Below are 16,452 nucleotides of genomic sequence, written 5' to 3' on the forward strand. Positions count from 1 at the left end.
CTGCATGCATGCTTGTACGCCTCATGTGTGTAGTGCCCACGGAAAGCAGAAGAGGACACTGGATCCCTAAGACTATAGTAATGGATTGCCGTGAGGCGCCATGTCAGTGCTGGGAGTCAAACTCAGGTCTTCCGAAAGAGCAGTCAGTATTCTTAACTGCCAAGCCATCTCTCCAGCCCCTTAAATGAATTTAAACTGTATTATTGTGGTTATTGGTGTTTTCTTTGAATTCGTCTTTTTCCACTCAATCCCTACATCTACCTGCCTCCTTTACAGCTTTCTCTCATACCTCCAGCCCCCACCTTGTGTTCCTTAGCATTTCCCATCCTGTCAGCAGGGAAAGCCTTCTGCACAGGATTCCAGATTTCTCTCGTTGCATCTGGCACCCCCTGTAGGATTCATAAAACAGTGCTACTCAAATCTCATTTTGACTTAAAGGTATTCTCAGATCTGGGTCTTTGACAGGTGAGCAATCTGTGGCAGAGCTGTGGTCTTTCTCTGTGTGATTAGCAGGTCTGAGAGATCCAGTTTGACCTCTTTCACACCACCCTAGGGGTTCAGACCTGCAGCACAGGCTCAGTAAATGTGCAATTTAAATTCAGTTTGTCCTGCCTGAGTGCTAGGGACATCTGCACTAAACTTTAACAGTAAATATGTTTAAAGGAAGTTACTCTGCCGTTATTCTTTCAGTTGTTTGTCTGTCTCTAACTCTTGCTAATAACCCCCTTTGTCAACAGTGACAGGCAAGTTCACTAACTTGGTAGCACCAGTGATTACCTTTTTTAGTACTGTTGTTTTATTTCCCTTCAGGTTTTTTGTTTTGTTTTTTTTTTTTTTCTCTTGTATTTTTTTCACAGAAAGTTGATTTTCCTCTGAAGGTAGTAGTTAAAGGTTTTCTCCAGGAGATGGAGTGATGACTTAGCAGTTAAGACCACAGGCTCACACGGGTGGTGGCTCACAACCTTCTGGAACTTCAGTGCAGGAGTCTCCCTCCTTTTTGACTCTTTCTTAGTCTAAGCCAGCACTGGAGAAGGAACAAGTGATGTTTCTTCTTTGGTGTTTCTCGGAGAGGCACAATATCCAGAAGACAGAGTGGCCACAGCTGGTCCTGGCACAGCTGTGTCAGAAGGAGAGCTACTTTTCGAGTGCCAGTCTCTCTGTGGTCTGTGGCGCCGCAGCGTCCTGCTTCACAGGGTAGTTCCCACGTCAGCTGTGCATAGCGCACACTGTGTTTTGTCTCTGCTCTCTACAAGTATCTGCAATACTGAAGGTTGTTACTTGGAAGACACTTGGATGGCTAACTTGTTTTTCCATTTTTTTTCTAGGTCTTGACGCAGAACTTTATTATGTGAGAAATGACCTTATCAGTCACTATGCTCTGTCCTTTAACCTGTTAGTGCCCAGTGAGACAAACTTCCTGCACTTCACCTGGCATGCAAAGTCCAAGGTAAGAGCTGCTGGCAGACAGCATGACAAGTCTCCAGAGGCAAGGGCTATCCCGGAGGATGGGCCTTCCTTCCCCAGAAGGGTCAGTGCTGGTATACCAGGAAGACTGGGTCTTTCCAGTTTATATCTTACAGATACAGTCTAGAGCCTGCTCCTCTAAACCTTTAGATTTAGGTGGCCACAGGTGGGTGGCCAGCGCATCACACAGGACTGGGTTCTTTCAGGCTTTCCCAAGGGCATCTGGATCTGGCCCAGGAAGGGGACAGTTGCATCTGATGATGACCCTGCTGTTACGGAGAAGCCATATATGGCCGGAGGATGGGTGTGGGTGGCTGGGGAGAAGCAATGCTGAGGTGGGTCTGCCAGACATGTGGTGACTTGGACCTAGGTTGTCCACTCACAGTGGAAGCAAGTTGCAGTGCATGCAGCTTCCCACGTGCACTATGCTGAGCTCAGTAGCCTCAGAGGCCGAGCTGCCTGGGTTTGTCCCGCCCCAGGAACCTCATATCCTCATTTCCCAGACTTGCCAGATCACACTGTTTGTAACATTTGCTTCCCCTCTGTTCCCCACCTTTTCCCTTGAGCTGCTTGAAAGTGCATTGAAAGCATTGTGTCCCCTCTCCCCTAAATGCTTTAGTCTGCACTTTCTAAGGACACTGGTGTTATTAACATAATCAAAGCACAATTATCAAAATCAGGAAGTTTAATGTTCTAACTCACAGCACTCCTAGTTCATCAGTTACCCTCGGCATCTTCATGACTGATGTTTCACTAGTGGTTGATGTTGCTTTAGTTTGCATCAATTTAAAGCTTTGTTGCTCTGTCTGTGCTTCAGCCTGTGAAGTTATTGGTAGTGGGGAACCTGTCATGGTAGAAGGTAGCTTAGAAGGGTCTTCTGTGAATGTATATGCTTGCCGGGGAAACACTGGGGCCTGGTATAACAATTACTGTATTTTATTATCTTGTAGATTTCCTTCTTTTCTTGTTTTTCCTTTCTTTTCTTTTTGAGATAGGGTCTCACTCTATAACTCTGGCTATATGTAAACCAGGTTAGCTTTCAACTCATAGAGATCCGCCTGCCTCTCCTCTGCTTTGCAAGTGCTGGTATTAAAGGCATGCACCAATACACCTGGCTAGAGTATGTTTTTAAACTACACCTTTGGGCTTCTTAACGATACTGCAGTTCCTAATTCTAGTTCTTAGGCATTGTATCTTGCATTATCTGCTATAGTATTAGCACAGTGACTAGTAGCAGTTTGTTTATTTAAAAAGTCAATCATCTGAATAGGTAGTATATGGCTGTTGTACAAATTCTGAAGGCCTGTAAGGGTCGGAGTAGCATGCTGAGCAAGCCCATCCGGGTCTCCGTTCTCATCAGGCATTGCTGCCTGATTCTTGTCTCCTGAAGAAAAGTAGTGCATATCTGCACCTAGTGCTTCCTGCTTTTGTGTAGTACCGAGCTCTGTGCAATGTGCCCTGGAAAAGGTTCTTGTTCCCTTGTACTGATTTGTGTGTTTCCCCCTTCAGATAACTGTATCATATTTTCTTGTGTAGTTGTGCTCTGGTTTATTGATTATTTTCTACAAGAGGAAACCATGGAAGGACTTGTTTAAATGAGTCTGGAGACAGAAGAAGCAGAATCTAGGGCAAGCTGACATGGGAGGGCAGGAGTGGTATGTTGGGGGTCTCTTATCATTTGGCTCTGAGATGTAGTCATAGACTTCAGAAGGAAGGCTGTCTGTCAGTTTCTAACACTCTGTCAGAAGCTCTCAGTTGGGCTGTTTAAGCTCTTGCCAGAAGACGAAATACTTGCTTCCGAGGATCTCCAGACTCCCTGGTGTATCACTTCAGCAGTGCAGATACTTTAACATCAGTTTTTCCACATCAAAGCTTTTGCTGGTAGTGTTCTCCAGTGTTTACTTGACTGGTCTTGCCAAAGATTTCCCTCAGAGGCCAGAGCTGTGTGTGCCTTTTTCTTAACATCTATGTCACGTGTGCCTTAGTGAGTGGTTGAGGGTGTGTGAATTATATTTTAAGATGGGAGCAGAACTCTGGTATTGATTCTTCACAAGAGTAGACTACTAGGCGGTCTTAACAGATAATCAGTTTCTTGTGTGTTCCAGAACATTCCCCAGTGTTCAAGAAAAAACATGCAACGGTGTCTGTTAAGTGTCAGTAGATACACTAGATAGCCAACAGGCAGAAACATACTAAGAGGTGGCGGAAGACTCCCACCACCCACTCTCCTTGGTCTCCGTCCAGGAGAGTCTGCGGGAAGCTTGTGGGAGCTCCAGCAGCTGCCTCTGGGGGCCAGCCTGCTGTGTCCCAGCGGAGTGAAGTAGCTGTGAGAAAGGCAGTTCTGGCAATTTCAGAGAAATTAAAAGGCCGTTGACTGTAGGCAAGCACATTCACTCTAGATCTGTGTTCCAGAAGGAGATGGCGTCACTCATCATCTGCCTGTTCACATAGCCGTGTGTTCCAAGTTAGGAAAAATACCAAACATGTTTATTTTTTAGCTTATTCAAATATTTACATTTTCTCTAGTAACTTTTTCTGAAGTATTTTGGCTCACTTATTTTCTGATAAACAACTGCTGTTCAGAGTTTTTTCTTTGTTAGGCTGTGATGTAGTTTCTAAATAGATCTGTTTCTTCAGAGGTGACTGACAAATGGTGTTCTTTCCAGACCAGTACATGCCAAAGTAGAGACAATTAGATTTGAATGATTGGAAGTTTCTTCTCTGGTTCCAAAAACTGCATTAACATAATAGATATCCTAAGGACCCCAGTGTGAGGAGACAGCTGCCTTGTGACGCTTCCATGCTCATTCAGTCTACCAAAAGAGGAAGTCGTGGGCAGCGGGTATGCTCCTTACTGGGGTCCTTGTAAGCCGCTGTTGGTTCTCTTAGTTCTCTTCTCAGCCTCTGTCACCTCTACCTGTGCTCCTGCTCCTCCTCATGCCTGCCTCCACTGACAGCATGTCTTTCCCTTTTCTCCCTCTCCCTGCTGCACTGAGATAGCCCTGCTGCTACTCTTGTCTCATACCCTCAGCTCTGCCCTTTGACTCCTTGGTTGTACCCAGTCTTTGCTTTCCTAGGGGTTTTGATCCCTGGGCAGCTATTCCTCTGCTTATAATAACTGAGACTTTTAATAAAGGAGGCTGAAAGGGGCAGGGGGCAGGGTATGTTCAAGAGGGATGCTGAGAGGGAGCAAGGAGTTTCTGGAAAAGCTGTTACTGCCATGGATAGGCGGAGAGGCAGCAGTGTGAAGGGCCTCAAGGACATCATCAGAGACTGACAGCATGGCAGGTCTCTGGAGAGAGGCATCAGAGCCCATGTGATAGAAGTGGGGTCTCTTTTTGTGTGTGTTTCATAGCACATGCCTGCAGGCAGGTTCTCTGATTCCCAGGCAGGAGGCAGGGACCAGAGTACCAAGTACTCACTTCCCAAGTGAGAGATCCTTGCCCCATAGTGTCTGTCAGCTAGGAATGCAGTGTCCCAGTGGGGTGCCTGTCATTATCTGTGAGAGGAGGCTGCTACAGATCTGGGGCCTGAACAGAGGCTGTGTTCTAGTGAGGCATTCTACAGAAACTTGGTGAATTTGGTGAACAGGTAAGCTGAACTCTGACCACCTGGTGACCGTACCTCAAATGTTGAGGCTGTAGGATTACCAGGTGGGCATGCCTCGTAGATTGTTGGAGGTAAAGGAGCGCCAGAGACAGATTGAAGGGTTTATGCTGTAACGAGGAAGCTGGACCTTTCCTTGGGACTGGAGTACAAAGGGTTGATGTTCTGACAGCTCTACCTGATGCTAGCTGAAAGGAACAAGAGTTGCTTAGAGGTGAAGACGCAAGACAAAAAGCATTGGTGCATCAGTAAGGACAGTTGTTGAGGTTGAAGAAGAGCAGCCATTGAGCACAGGGCTGAGGGGGTCATCATGTGTAAACGTGGCTCTACAGGATATCATTCCCTCAGCAAGCTGGGCCAAGGGCAGTGGGACTGCAGGCACTGCATTCAAGTGTATAGAAGAGGGAGTGAACCAGCAGAAGGTGTCAGAATGACTGTGTCAGTGATGTCCCTGCTGGGGCACAGGCAGTGGGAACATGAAACCCAGTGGTCCTGGCTGTGCTGGGAAGGAAGGAAGTAGTTTAATTGACCACTGCATTCCCCCTCTACAAGCGCAGCCCTTGGCTCATAAACATGCCTCATAAATGTTGTCTGACTTGGAGTAGTGAACACAAAGAACTGCTTTTGTAGGGACCAGAGGTGGGTGGCCAGGGGTAGTGCTGGGATCGTGGATGGAATAGACAGACGGTATTTTTATATCTGTTTTGGACATGGAGGAGTGGAGTTGTGTGTCAGATGAACACTGAATTTCAAAGTTAACAGAAAGATGGCAAGAGACAAAGTGAGCCAGCTGTCAGACACCCTGCAGAGTCTGGTGTGTTACATGTGGATGGCACGAGACATGCCGCTGTAGGTAGAAGTGAGCTTCAGAGTAAAAGGGTGATTTCACACAGGACATCTAGAGAGGGCCTTAGAGCTTTAAGCAAATACTGACCCCACATGTAGGCACAATGGTCAGGAAGAAGAGGAGGATGCCCAAGGGAAAGCCACGCTGAGGGAGAACATGAGGGAGGTGAGAGTATGAGAGGCTGTGTAGAAGAGGGAAGTTCCTCATACCGGGAAGAAACAGACTGCGACAGTGTTGGCAGCTCAGGGGGTTTGTATGAGAATCCCTGGGTTGGCAGGAGGCCGGCGACACTCCTGAGAAGTGCAGCTTGGCAATGGGAGAGGCTGCTGGGGCCACTGGGCCTTCAATTAGCAGAGGGCCAGTGTCACAGGTGTGTTCTGTGTGTCAACACATTTGCTTGTCATGCTGTATGATCCTCGTTCTCTAAAAGTGGAAGCTTGGAAAAGTAGCTTATATGTGTAGGTCACATGGCCTCATGATTTTAGATTCATGCTGATTTCCTTCATGCACCCTTCCTGGCTTTATGGTCCTTTTCAGAAAAACATGGCATACTCACAGAGTTGGGCCATCCTCTTGGTGCTTTATTGCTGAAAGCCCAAGGGTACCGTGGCTCTCTAGCACCCCTTGGTGGCAGACGTGATGTGATGAGCTGAGTACGAGAATGAATGCTTCCTCTCCAGGGTAGCAGTAAGTCACTGGCTATATCATTGTTGTCAGGAAGGCTGATAGATTTTAGGGGAAAAGGTGGTCCTGTTCTAGATACCAAATAGACGGTGTCCTTCAGGGTGAATTTTTATCTGGTTGAAAATTCCTGCTATAGTTTTTAAGACAGGTCTCATTTGCAGCTCTGGTTGGCCTGAAACTCAGTACGTAGAGCGAACTGGCCTCAGCTTCACAGAGATCACATCACCTGCCTCTCCCGGCTGAATGCTAGGATTAAAGGCCTGCTCTTTGGAATCTTTACTAGTAGATTGCTTGCACCTGTGAATAGCTTACATACTGCTTAATAAATGAGCTCATTAATAAAGTTCTTTCTGTTGTCACAGCCCAGTGTTTTATCTCTCTTCATTTTGCAGGTTGAATATAAGCTGGGATTCCAAGTAGACAACTTTGTGGCTATGGGCATGCCCCAGGTCAATATTTCTGCTCAAGGGGAGGTTCCACGCACTTTATCAGGTGAGCCAGTGAAGACAGACTTAGCATGCTGCTTTCAGCCATCTCCCTCACATCCCTACAAGGACAGTTTACTGAGCGCCTGGCTTTGAAAAGTGCTGTTAGCGAATTCTGTTATGTCTTTGAAGAAGTGTCTTTGCTTAGCTTGTCCTTGTCTCCTTTTCTACATTGCTGGCATCTCCATCTGAGGCCCTGCCTCTGCTCTCTAGTCAGTGTTCAGTTTTCATACCCAGGCCTTTGCGCATGCCCCAGGATTGCAGCAGTTCCAGTTTGTCTATAGTTTTCACACCCAGCCCTTTATTTAGAACCATCATTCCCTTATTTCAGCTTGTAGATTCCCATCTATCCATTCTGTAAGATGCAAAGTCTACACTATCCTTTTCCTGTCTGATGGAGGCAGTTCCTTAGTTGGAGATTCCAATCTCAGATGATTCTACTTTATGTCAAGTTGCAACACAGAAAGGCTGCAAGACATGGGGGGCTCAGATGGATGATGGTGCTGCTGTTGCTGTTGATTTTTTTTTTTAACAGTTAATTTAATTTTTTATTTTCTGTGCATTGGTACAAAGATATTAGAATCCCTGGAACTGAAGTTATAGACAGTTGTGAGCTGCCATGTGGGTGCTGGGAATTGAACCTGGGCCCTTTAAGGAAGAGCAGGCTGTGCTCTTAACCACTGAGCCATTTATTTCTCCAGCCCCCACTGCTGTTGATTTTAAAGAAAGCATGGGCTGCATTTTTTTTTCACCATTCTTAGTGGCACATGTTCAGCTAGGATTTAAGACAGTACTGGAAGGCTGGTTAATTTTTGTGGATCAGCAAGGATGTTCAGAAATGTCTAAATCTGATCCATTCATGTAAATGGTGAAATAATATCTTCTGAATTTTTAGGAAAGGAATCTTAAACTAAAAGACAAAAAATTACTAAAATCTACTATTTCATCAACATTTCTAGAAATACCTTTAAAAGCTAATCCTGTTTTGAAGGGCAGTATTGTTTTTAATTCATAGCTGAGAACTTGGTAATTTCATTTATAGGTTTATTATAATTTCCCCCAGTAAGGTCTTGATTTTCTAGGGGTATTTATGAGTAATTCCTTTATTGAACAGGACAGTTTTTTAAAATGTAGCTATTAAATACACATAGACATTTTTCACAGAGAGTACTTCTAAATATGCTGTATTCTTGTTTTTTCATATATGGATATGTTTGTTATTGGCGGTGTGTTAATGTATATATTTGCCCATCTGTTATGTCATAGCTTTGAGCCCAACAGGAACTCACCTGCCACCTAGTTCAGTGTGGCTTTGGCTTCCCCATATTAACCAAACAACAGGAAAGGATATCTCTGCCTTAGGCATATGAAGATAACATACATGTCTTATTCCGGGCGTCTCATGCCGGCCCTGCAGACAGCAGTACACGCGATGTCAGCACCATCTTCTTGACATTTGCATCCTTCAGTCTGCTAGGAGCACTTTAAATGCGTTTGGTATTGCATAGTCTTTCCTTTTATGCTGTGATTTTGTTATTGGTGAGACTGGTAAGCTCAGTAGGGTTTGCCGTATGATTCTGTGGCTGCTGTAGATTGGAAAGCAGAACATATAAGACAAACTAATATATTCAGAATCACAAGCAAGACTTGGAAGTAACTGTCCTTCATCTCTGTCTTGCTTTCCTCCTACAGTGAAGGAAGCACAAATGTCCACAGCTGTGGTGATGCCATCTCTGAAAGCTTCTGTCTGGTTTACTTCTTTCATGTGTTTGTTTGTTTAATTTGAGTGGAAATAAATGAAAATGTTGAATGTTATTGATCCTGATTTTTTTAGGACACTAAAGTATTTTCTCTTATTTCTTTTAAACAGTGTTTCGGGTCGAGCTTTCCTGTACCGGCAAAGTAGACTCTGAAGTTATGATACTAATGCAGCTCAACCTGACAGTAAATTCTTCCAAAAATTTTACAGTTTTAAATTTTAAACGAAGGAAAATGTGCTACAAAAGTAAGGAACTTATTTAACAAAATGTATTTCATAGATAAGAGGTCAATAGAAGACGGTGTTGTCTGTAGATTTAGTTATGACCAAGTCTTGGTTATAGTTGCGAGAAAAGGAAGGTGCTTAGTACATGAAGTTCTGGCAGGCAGCTCTCTGGGTCATACTCAGTCTCTGGTTCTCAGCTCCACCTGAGTCTCATGAGTGTTTCTATCAGGAGGGGAGGTGGTGCTGTGTGGCTGAAGGAAAGAAGGAGAATGTAAACCTCACAGGTACACAGAGCAGCGGGGACTGTGCATTTGCTCAGTGGACTTGGGTTCTGCAGGACCTTTGCTTTGGGGTAACGTGGGCCTGGGTTGGAACCGTGTCTCTGCTGTTTTCAGGATGGGGGATACATTATCACACCTGTACGGCTCAGGCTCTCATCTGTAAAATATGCATGATGTTGTTTCAGAGAAGTTTTATGAGATGTTTAGGGTTTCAATTATGCTGTCAGGAAGTCACTACAGGCACTAGTGAGTTCTAGCACAGCCAGGCTGAGTTTTGACAATTTCAGGTTCTTAAAGGTTATCTAATCTCCATGTGGCACAGAGGTAATGTTTCCAGAATTTACAAATAGGTAGAACTGTTTACTGTTTAAGGTAGAAGTGAAACAGACCATAAGTTCAGTGGATGCTTTCCTTGGTCTGTGTGCTTTCCAGGCATGTAGTCTTACGTCAGCTTCAGGTGGTATGTTTTCAGAAAGTCCGAGTGACCTGGCCAAGGTCAGACCAAGTGCTGCAGCTGATAGGCAAGCCTGTGTTCTCGGTTTCTTTGTGAAACTATTTACATATTTCCCAGGTGAAATTAGGGCTAGGTGTTGTTCAAACAGCCAGGATCAAGCAAGTGAGTTACAGTGGCAAATGGCAAGATACAGACTAACAAAGAAGCTATATTGCATTGAAAAGAGACATTTAAAAAGTTTTACCCTTAGCTTTAGTTCTTTGAGTTATATAACATCTTCAGTGCAAGTTTAAAGCCTAAGGAGACTAGAGGCTTTGCTCCAACCTAATCTTTATATGATTGGATTGAGGACACTGGGCCTTGATTGATCTAGGCTTGTTTCACTAGTTAGTGAGGATGGATGGATTCTAGGGTTAGACCCAGGGTATGCTAGGAGAGTGCTTTAGCATTGAGATATATCCAAAACTCTTACTTTAGAATTTTTTATTTTGAGGCAGTTCCTCAAGCTTATTTTGCTAAGTTACCCAAGCTGGCCTTGAACTCACTATCCAGCCTAGTCAAACCTTGAATATGTGATCCTCCTGCCTCAGCCTCCTTGGTAGCTGAGTTAACCATGCCTGGCTTTTGAAAACTGTCCCATTTTAGAGTTAATATATACCACCTTCTTAATTTGTGGTCATATTTTGTTCACTTTATTCATATAGTTTTTGCTCATGAGTCTTACTTTGATATGTGATTTTATTGTATTTATCTGGTTTCCTAGCCTATGGCACTTAAAAAAAAAACACAAAAACTGCACTAGCAAGAATACCTTAGCTGTGTGGAATGTTAAGAGCTGTTATTCCCTAGAAGAAATTTCTGTATCTTACGGGTGAGAATTATGGGTCAGGAAGTTGTTCCTCTAGAACCCTAGAGACTTTCTATTCAGCTCATTGTGCCATGAGTCTCCATGAAGGCAGTATAAGTTTGTGGGTTTCCCTCTGCTCTTGGCCGCAGAACACATTTCATTGGCAATCTGTAAGTAACTTGCAGAGGCTGTTCCTTTACTAGTGATTGCACTGATGACGGTACGCTAGTTTTCTTCATCTTCCAACAAACAGCTTGTGACTTAGTTCAAGCAGTGTCCAGAAGATATTTTAGTATATAAGGATTCTTACGGAAGAAAAAATTCTAAAGTACTTTTTTTTTTATAAATACATTTAATTTTTTTTTTTTTTAATTTTATGTGCATTGGTGTCAGGCCTGGAGTTATAGAAAGTTGTGAGCTGTCATATGGATTCTGGGGTTTGAACTCTGGTCCTTAGGAAGAACAAACAGTGCTCTTAACCACTGAGCCATCTCTCCAGCCCTCTAAAGTACTTTTTATTTCTCTTTTAATCCAGAACTTGAAGAAGTAAAAACTTCAGCCTTGGATAAAAACACTAGCAGAACTATTTGTAAGTATCACTGTGTCAGCTCTCATTATGAGAGTGAGGAGTCCCTGAGTGTATGTGAGCATGACTGAGTGAAGCCTGGTTCCAGGGCCGATGTTAGTTTGCTGTTTTGCTGGTGTTTTGTGGATTGCTTCATAGATCAAATGAAGCTGTTAGGATTTTGAAGATTTTGAGAATTCAAACTTAAACATACTTTACAACAAACTAACAAATACTTTTTAGAAGCAAGAATTTGTATTGTGTTTTTTTTTTTTTTTTTTTCAGGTAGGCTCAATAAAGGAACGAATATTAAAAAGTATGTGTAACACCTTTGTTAGCAGAGTGTTTGGGAATCTGACTTGTGGCCTGGGCTTGACCCTTACCTAATTTCATCTAGGTGAAAATGCAAATTTATTTTATTTATTTTATGTTTTATTTTGAGATAGAGAAATGACTTAGTTGGTAAAGTACTTGCTATGCAAGCATGAAGACTTGTTCAGATTCCTAGCATCCATGTAAAAGCCAAGTGCTGTGGCACACTCCTGTAATGTCAGTACTGTGGGGGATGGGAAGGTGAGAGGTTGTTGAGGGGCAGAGACAAGCAGATCTCCAAAGTTTCTGGCCAGACAGCCTAGCCAGCTGCTGAGCTCCAGGGTCAGTGAGATATTCTGTCTCACAGTAAAGTAGGAAGTGATAGAGGAAGTTCCTGGCTGTCAACCTCTGGCCTCTGCATACACATGTACACACAGATAAGCACCTATACAAAACACATGCAGAGAGACAGAAAGAGGGAGACATAACACACATGGTAGGAGGGATGGGACAGACAGACAGACCAACACTCTCTAGTTCAGGTGGCTTGGAGCACTGTGTTGTTGAGTTTCTGATTCTCCATCCTCTGCCTCTGGAGCTCTGGGAATTGAACTCAGGGCACCTTAGAACACAAACTATCTGTCCCAAAGTAGGCTTTTTTTTTTAAGGGCAAAATAATACAAGAGACTGTGTACTTGCCACACTATTTCATTTAATTTATCTTTTAGAAGGATGTGAAGAAAAAATTTAAGTGTTACTGCTTCCCAAGTTTACTTAAAAAATTCTGGTGCCTATCTTTTTTTTTTTTTAAGTGCTTTATAAGGTATTCTCACTAAGCAACGTTCTTGGCTTTTGTCTGTCTCCTTCTTGCTCTTTCCCTTCCAGCTTTTATCACTCTCTTCAGCATTTACTGAATCTACAGTATGCTGAGTGATATGACTGAGACAGAAGGATAAACTGAGCAGACAGCCCAGCTCTTAAGGTGTGTTCCTGGGGTTATGGAACAGGCGACAGGCAGCGAGTGACAGCATGGTAGGCCGAGTGGTCAGCTGGGCACAAGGGGCTTCGGGAACTGAGGATGAACATGTAACTCCTCTGAGGGAGAGTGACGGCAGCTGTCTAAGGAGAGGGCCTGAGACCCAAAGGGCAGCTGAAGGGTTCTGAGAGGTCAGTGTCAGAGTGAGGAGTAGCAACAGGGCTACACGGGCTGGAAGCTGAGTGACTGCACAGAGTGCATGTGGACAGCCCAAGCAGCAGGCGTCTCTGCTCAGGCCACTGCTTCGGTCCCTGTACATGCAGGTCTTGGGAATTTTCTGTCTCTCTCAAGACTTTACAAACTCCCCCATGGCATGCGGATACTCTTGAGAGTCATGTTTTCATTTCGCCCATATCTAGCAGTCCCACTTGACCTCTTGCATTAATCTTTTAGAGTTTTGTTTCTTTACTCAGAGTTTGTTTGGTTGTTGGTTTTTGAGCAAAGTCTTACTATGTAGTCCAGGCTAGCCTCAAGCTCAGAATCCTCAGCCTTCTTCCCAGTGCTGAGATTACAAGCCTGTTTTTTTTTTTTTTTTTTTTTTTTTTTTTTTTTTTTTTTTTTTTTTTTAATATTGTTGGATATAGTTTTTAGTAGGGGCCTTTTCTAATATCTGCCCTAGCTCCCAAATAATTGACACAGAGACCTATTAGATTTATTCAACAAGCTTTAAGCACTATAACTGGGCAGATATTCATCTATTCTAGCTCAGTTATGGTAATCTGGCTCCTTCCCAGCCATGTGCCTGTTTCTTGCCCTAGTCATTCCTGCTTCATCTTTGTCTCTCTGTCCTCATGGTGAACTCCTCATGGTGCCTTCTCTCTCTCTCTCTACTCCTTCTTTCTTTTGTTCTACCTGCGACTTCCTGACTGCTCACGGAAGTCCTGCCTGCTCCCTGCTCTGCCCAGTCACTGGCTGTTCAGCTATTTTATTAACTAATCAGAGCTAATTGGGGAGCATTCTTTATTTAACCTTGATAAAGGAGACTTTTTACAGAAATGACAGTGCCCATGGGCAGACTGCAACCAGATCTTGGGTCACAGAAATCAATACAAATACAAGACTATCCCCCAACATGATATTTTTAGTTATTTTTTAGGAATTTCTCATATAGCATATTTTGATCACATCCACTTTCCCTCTAATTCTTACAGGGTGTCCCTTCCACACAAGCACCACTCCTCCTTTAAAAGCTAGACTTTTTATTTCTTGTCCTGACCTAGCCTATATTTCCATATATTTTTTTAAAATGTGTGTGTGTGTGTGTGTGTACACACATGCCTGTGCATACCACGCCTACGGAAGTCAGAAGAGAATTTAGGGGAGTTGGTCCTCTACTTGTTGAGTCAGGGTCTCTTGTTTCTGCCATATGCTGTGTATTCTAGGCTCACTGGGGTATAAGTTTCTGGGCGAGTTTGCATCTTCACCTCCCCTCTTGCTATAGGAGTGCTGTGTTATAAGTGCACAACACCACATCCGGCCTTCCATGTGGGTTCCAAATTTAGATAGTCAAGCTCGTGCAGCAAGTGCTTTACTCACTGAGCCCTTCCCAGTGCCCGGTGTTTATCTGTTTTTTAACTTGACATCTCTACATGAATGCATGCTCATAACCTCAAACTTCACTTGCACATGTGAAAAAAACACATCTCAACCTTCTCCAAACCTGTTTCCTTCCTAACTTTGTAAAGCTGATATTCAAGTGATTCCTTAAGCCAGAGCTTTGCTCCCTTTTCCTGTTAGCCTTCCAAGCTTCGTCACTCTGCTTCAGATCTACCGACTCTTGGCCTTCACTGACTCCCGGAAAAGCCTCTCTAGTCTCTTACTTAGACAGCCCTAGTATCGCTTGCATTTATTCCTGCTTCTGCGTGTGCTCCCTCTGCAGCTGGTTCACCCAGAATGCCTGTGTCTTCTCTGCTTTGCTTGAAACCTTGCAGGGATTGCCCACTCATTTGGGATAAACTCCAAATTCTTTGGGTAGTTTAAAAATAGGATCATGATGTAAGTACCCGGTCTCACCAGCTTTGCACATGGTGTGTGTCCCTGGGAGCCCCTTCACAGTTTGCCTTCTGCTGTCCTCTAATCAGCTTCAGGGTGTATGTGTGAATGTGTGTGTGTGAGAGAGAGACAGACAGTTGTATATGTGGTGTACTCACTTGTGCATTGAATTTTCTTATTCCTGAAGTTTTGGGTTTTTTTTTTTTTTTTTTGGTCTGTAAATAATTTTAACTGTGTATAATCATATTTAATCGATAGAACCTTGTAAATATTAAAGAAACAAAACAATATTTATTGATCAAAAGAACTGTGCTGTCTGCCCAGCAGGGTAACTGTTAGCTGTATGTAGCCTTGAAGCTGTACATTCATTAACACGGTATAAAATAGAATATGCCAAAGTTATTCTAATTTTTTTTCATACCACAGAGGCAAGGTAGAAGTGGCTACCGTGTAGGATAGTATATTCCGTTTCTCTGTTCTGTGCCTATGCTACAGAGCCTTGCCTTACTGAAGTGCATTCTGTGTGACGGCACTGCTGTGTGTCTTATGTGCTGGGGTATTTTGTATATACCACTTGTGAGGGGCTATGGTTCCTGATTAACCAGAAATTTTACTTAAAGTCTTTTCTTAAAACTATAACAAAACCACCAAAATTTGTGTGAGCCCTGCACTGCAGTTACCTGATTTTTATCAAAGAATGAGTGTGATGAATGCAGGCCTTTTTGTGAGGAGCAGGGTACTCACTGTGTAGGTCACAGAGCGCTCCATCAGCTCTGTTTAAAAAGTCTAATGTGCATTTCATTTTCTTTCAGATGATCCTGTACATGCAGCACCAACTACTTCCACGCGTGTGTTTTACATCAGCGTAGGGGTTTGTTGTGCAGTAATATTTCTTGTAGCAATAATATTAGCCGTTTTGCACCTTCATAGTATGAAAAGGATTGAACTGGATGACAGGTATTGTACATGTTTTGGAAACACATTATGTGCATGTGCATGAGTCATCCACACCTCACCCCATCCCTGCCCCCATCCATGCACACTGGTTGGTACAGGGGAGGAGGGGACATATTCAAGCCCCAGCCAAAGAGGCCATAAGGTGCCTTGGTTACTACTGCCTTTTTGTTTTTATCTTTTTTATTTTTGTCTTTTAAACTTTGTGGAGTTATAACCTGGGGGAGAAGTAGAGGTCAAATATGTTTTTCATCTTCATTATCCTGACTCGCCTCCAGGCTCCCATTGCCTTTTGAAACTGCTCCTTTCCTTCCTTCTGGTTCCTCCAGCCCCCTCCTTCCATCTTTCCCTCCCACCTGCCTTCTCTCCACACTTGAGTATCTGCTGTGCTTCAAAGTTCCCTGGATATGATCCTCACGCACAGCAAAGTAGAGACTCTCTGGATAGATAATTACAAAGATTAATGATACGCTTCATGGTATCGAGGCTCTTTAATGCTGGCCCATAATTATAGTATAAAATTGATGATTGCGATATGTATAATGTATGTGGGAATACAGAAGGTGCCTGCTTAACCTGGGTGAGTCAGAGATGACACCGTAACTAGAATGCAGTGAGGTAAAGATGGAATGGTAGATGTGTGCTCGTAATCCACAATCCTTAGTGACTAAAGACATTCCCCGCATTGTGTTTGACTTTGAACTTTGAACCCTTTCTTCCCATTTGCTGAATCCTTGGTTGCGACTTGTTGGGTGATTCTTTACCCCTCACTCTGTTTGTTCATCCTGGGGTTATGGACTGTCTGCCAGTCCAAACCCACTATTGATACTCCAGATCCATAACCATCTTTTCTGCAACTAAAATGTTAGCTCTTTCCAGGCAGGGAGCAGAGTGCCTTCTTTCCCTAAACTCAGTCCCAACACTGTGGTAAACTCATGAGG

General features: G+C 43.6%; 1 protein-coding gene across 2 annotated transcripts in view; it reads left to right on the forward strand.

Moving 5' to 3' along the window:
* The window catches only part of Ryk (receptor like tyrosine kinase), a 78,346-nt gene that overhangs the window by 26,125 nt on the left and 35,769 nt on the right, over window positions 1-16,452 (forward strand). For both annotated transcript variants that reach the window (XM_055629847.1, XM_055629848.1), the window contains exons 2-6: window positions 1,326-1,447; window positions 6,994-7,093; window positions 8,957-9,091; window positions 11,188-11,241; window positions 15,370-15,514. In XM_055629847.1, coding sequence (XP_055485822.1) covers window positions 1,326-1,447; window positions 6,994-7,093; window positions 8,957-9,091; window positions 11,188-11,241; window positions 15,370-15,514 — 556 coding nt within the window. The remainder of the gene's footprint in view (window positions 1-1,325; window positions 1,448-6,993; window positions 7,094-8,956; window positions 9,092-11,187; window positions 11,242-15,369; window positions 15,515-16,452) is intronic.

The sequence above is a fragment of the Psammomys obesus genome, unplaced genomic scaffold, assembly GCF_907164565.1.
Source record: "Psammomys obesus unplaced genomic scaffold, mPsaObe1.curated_primary_1811, whole genome shotgun sequence".
Classification (NCBI taxonomy): Eukaryota; Metazoa; Chordata; class Mammalia; order Rodentia; family Muridae; genus Psammomys; species Psammomys obesus.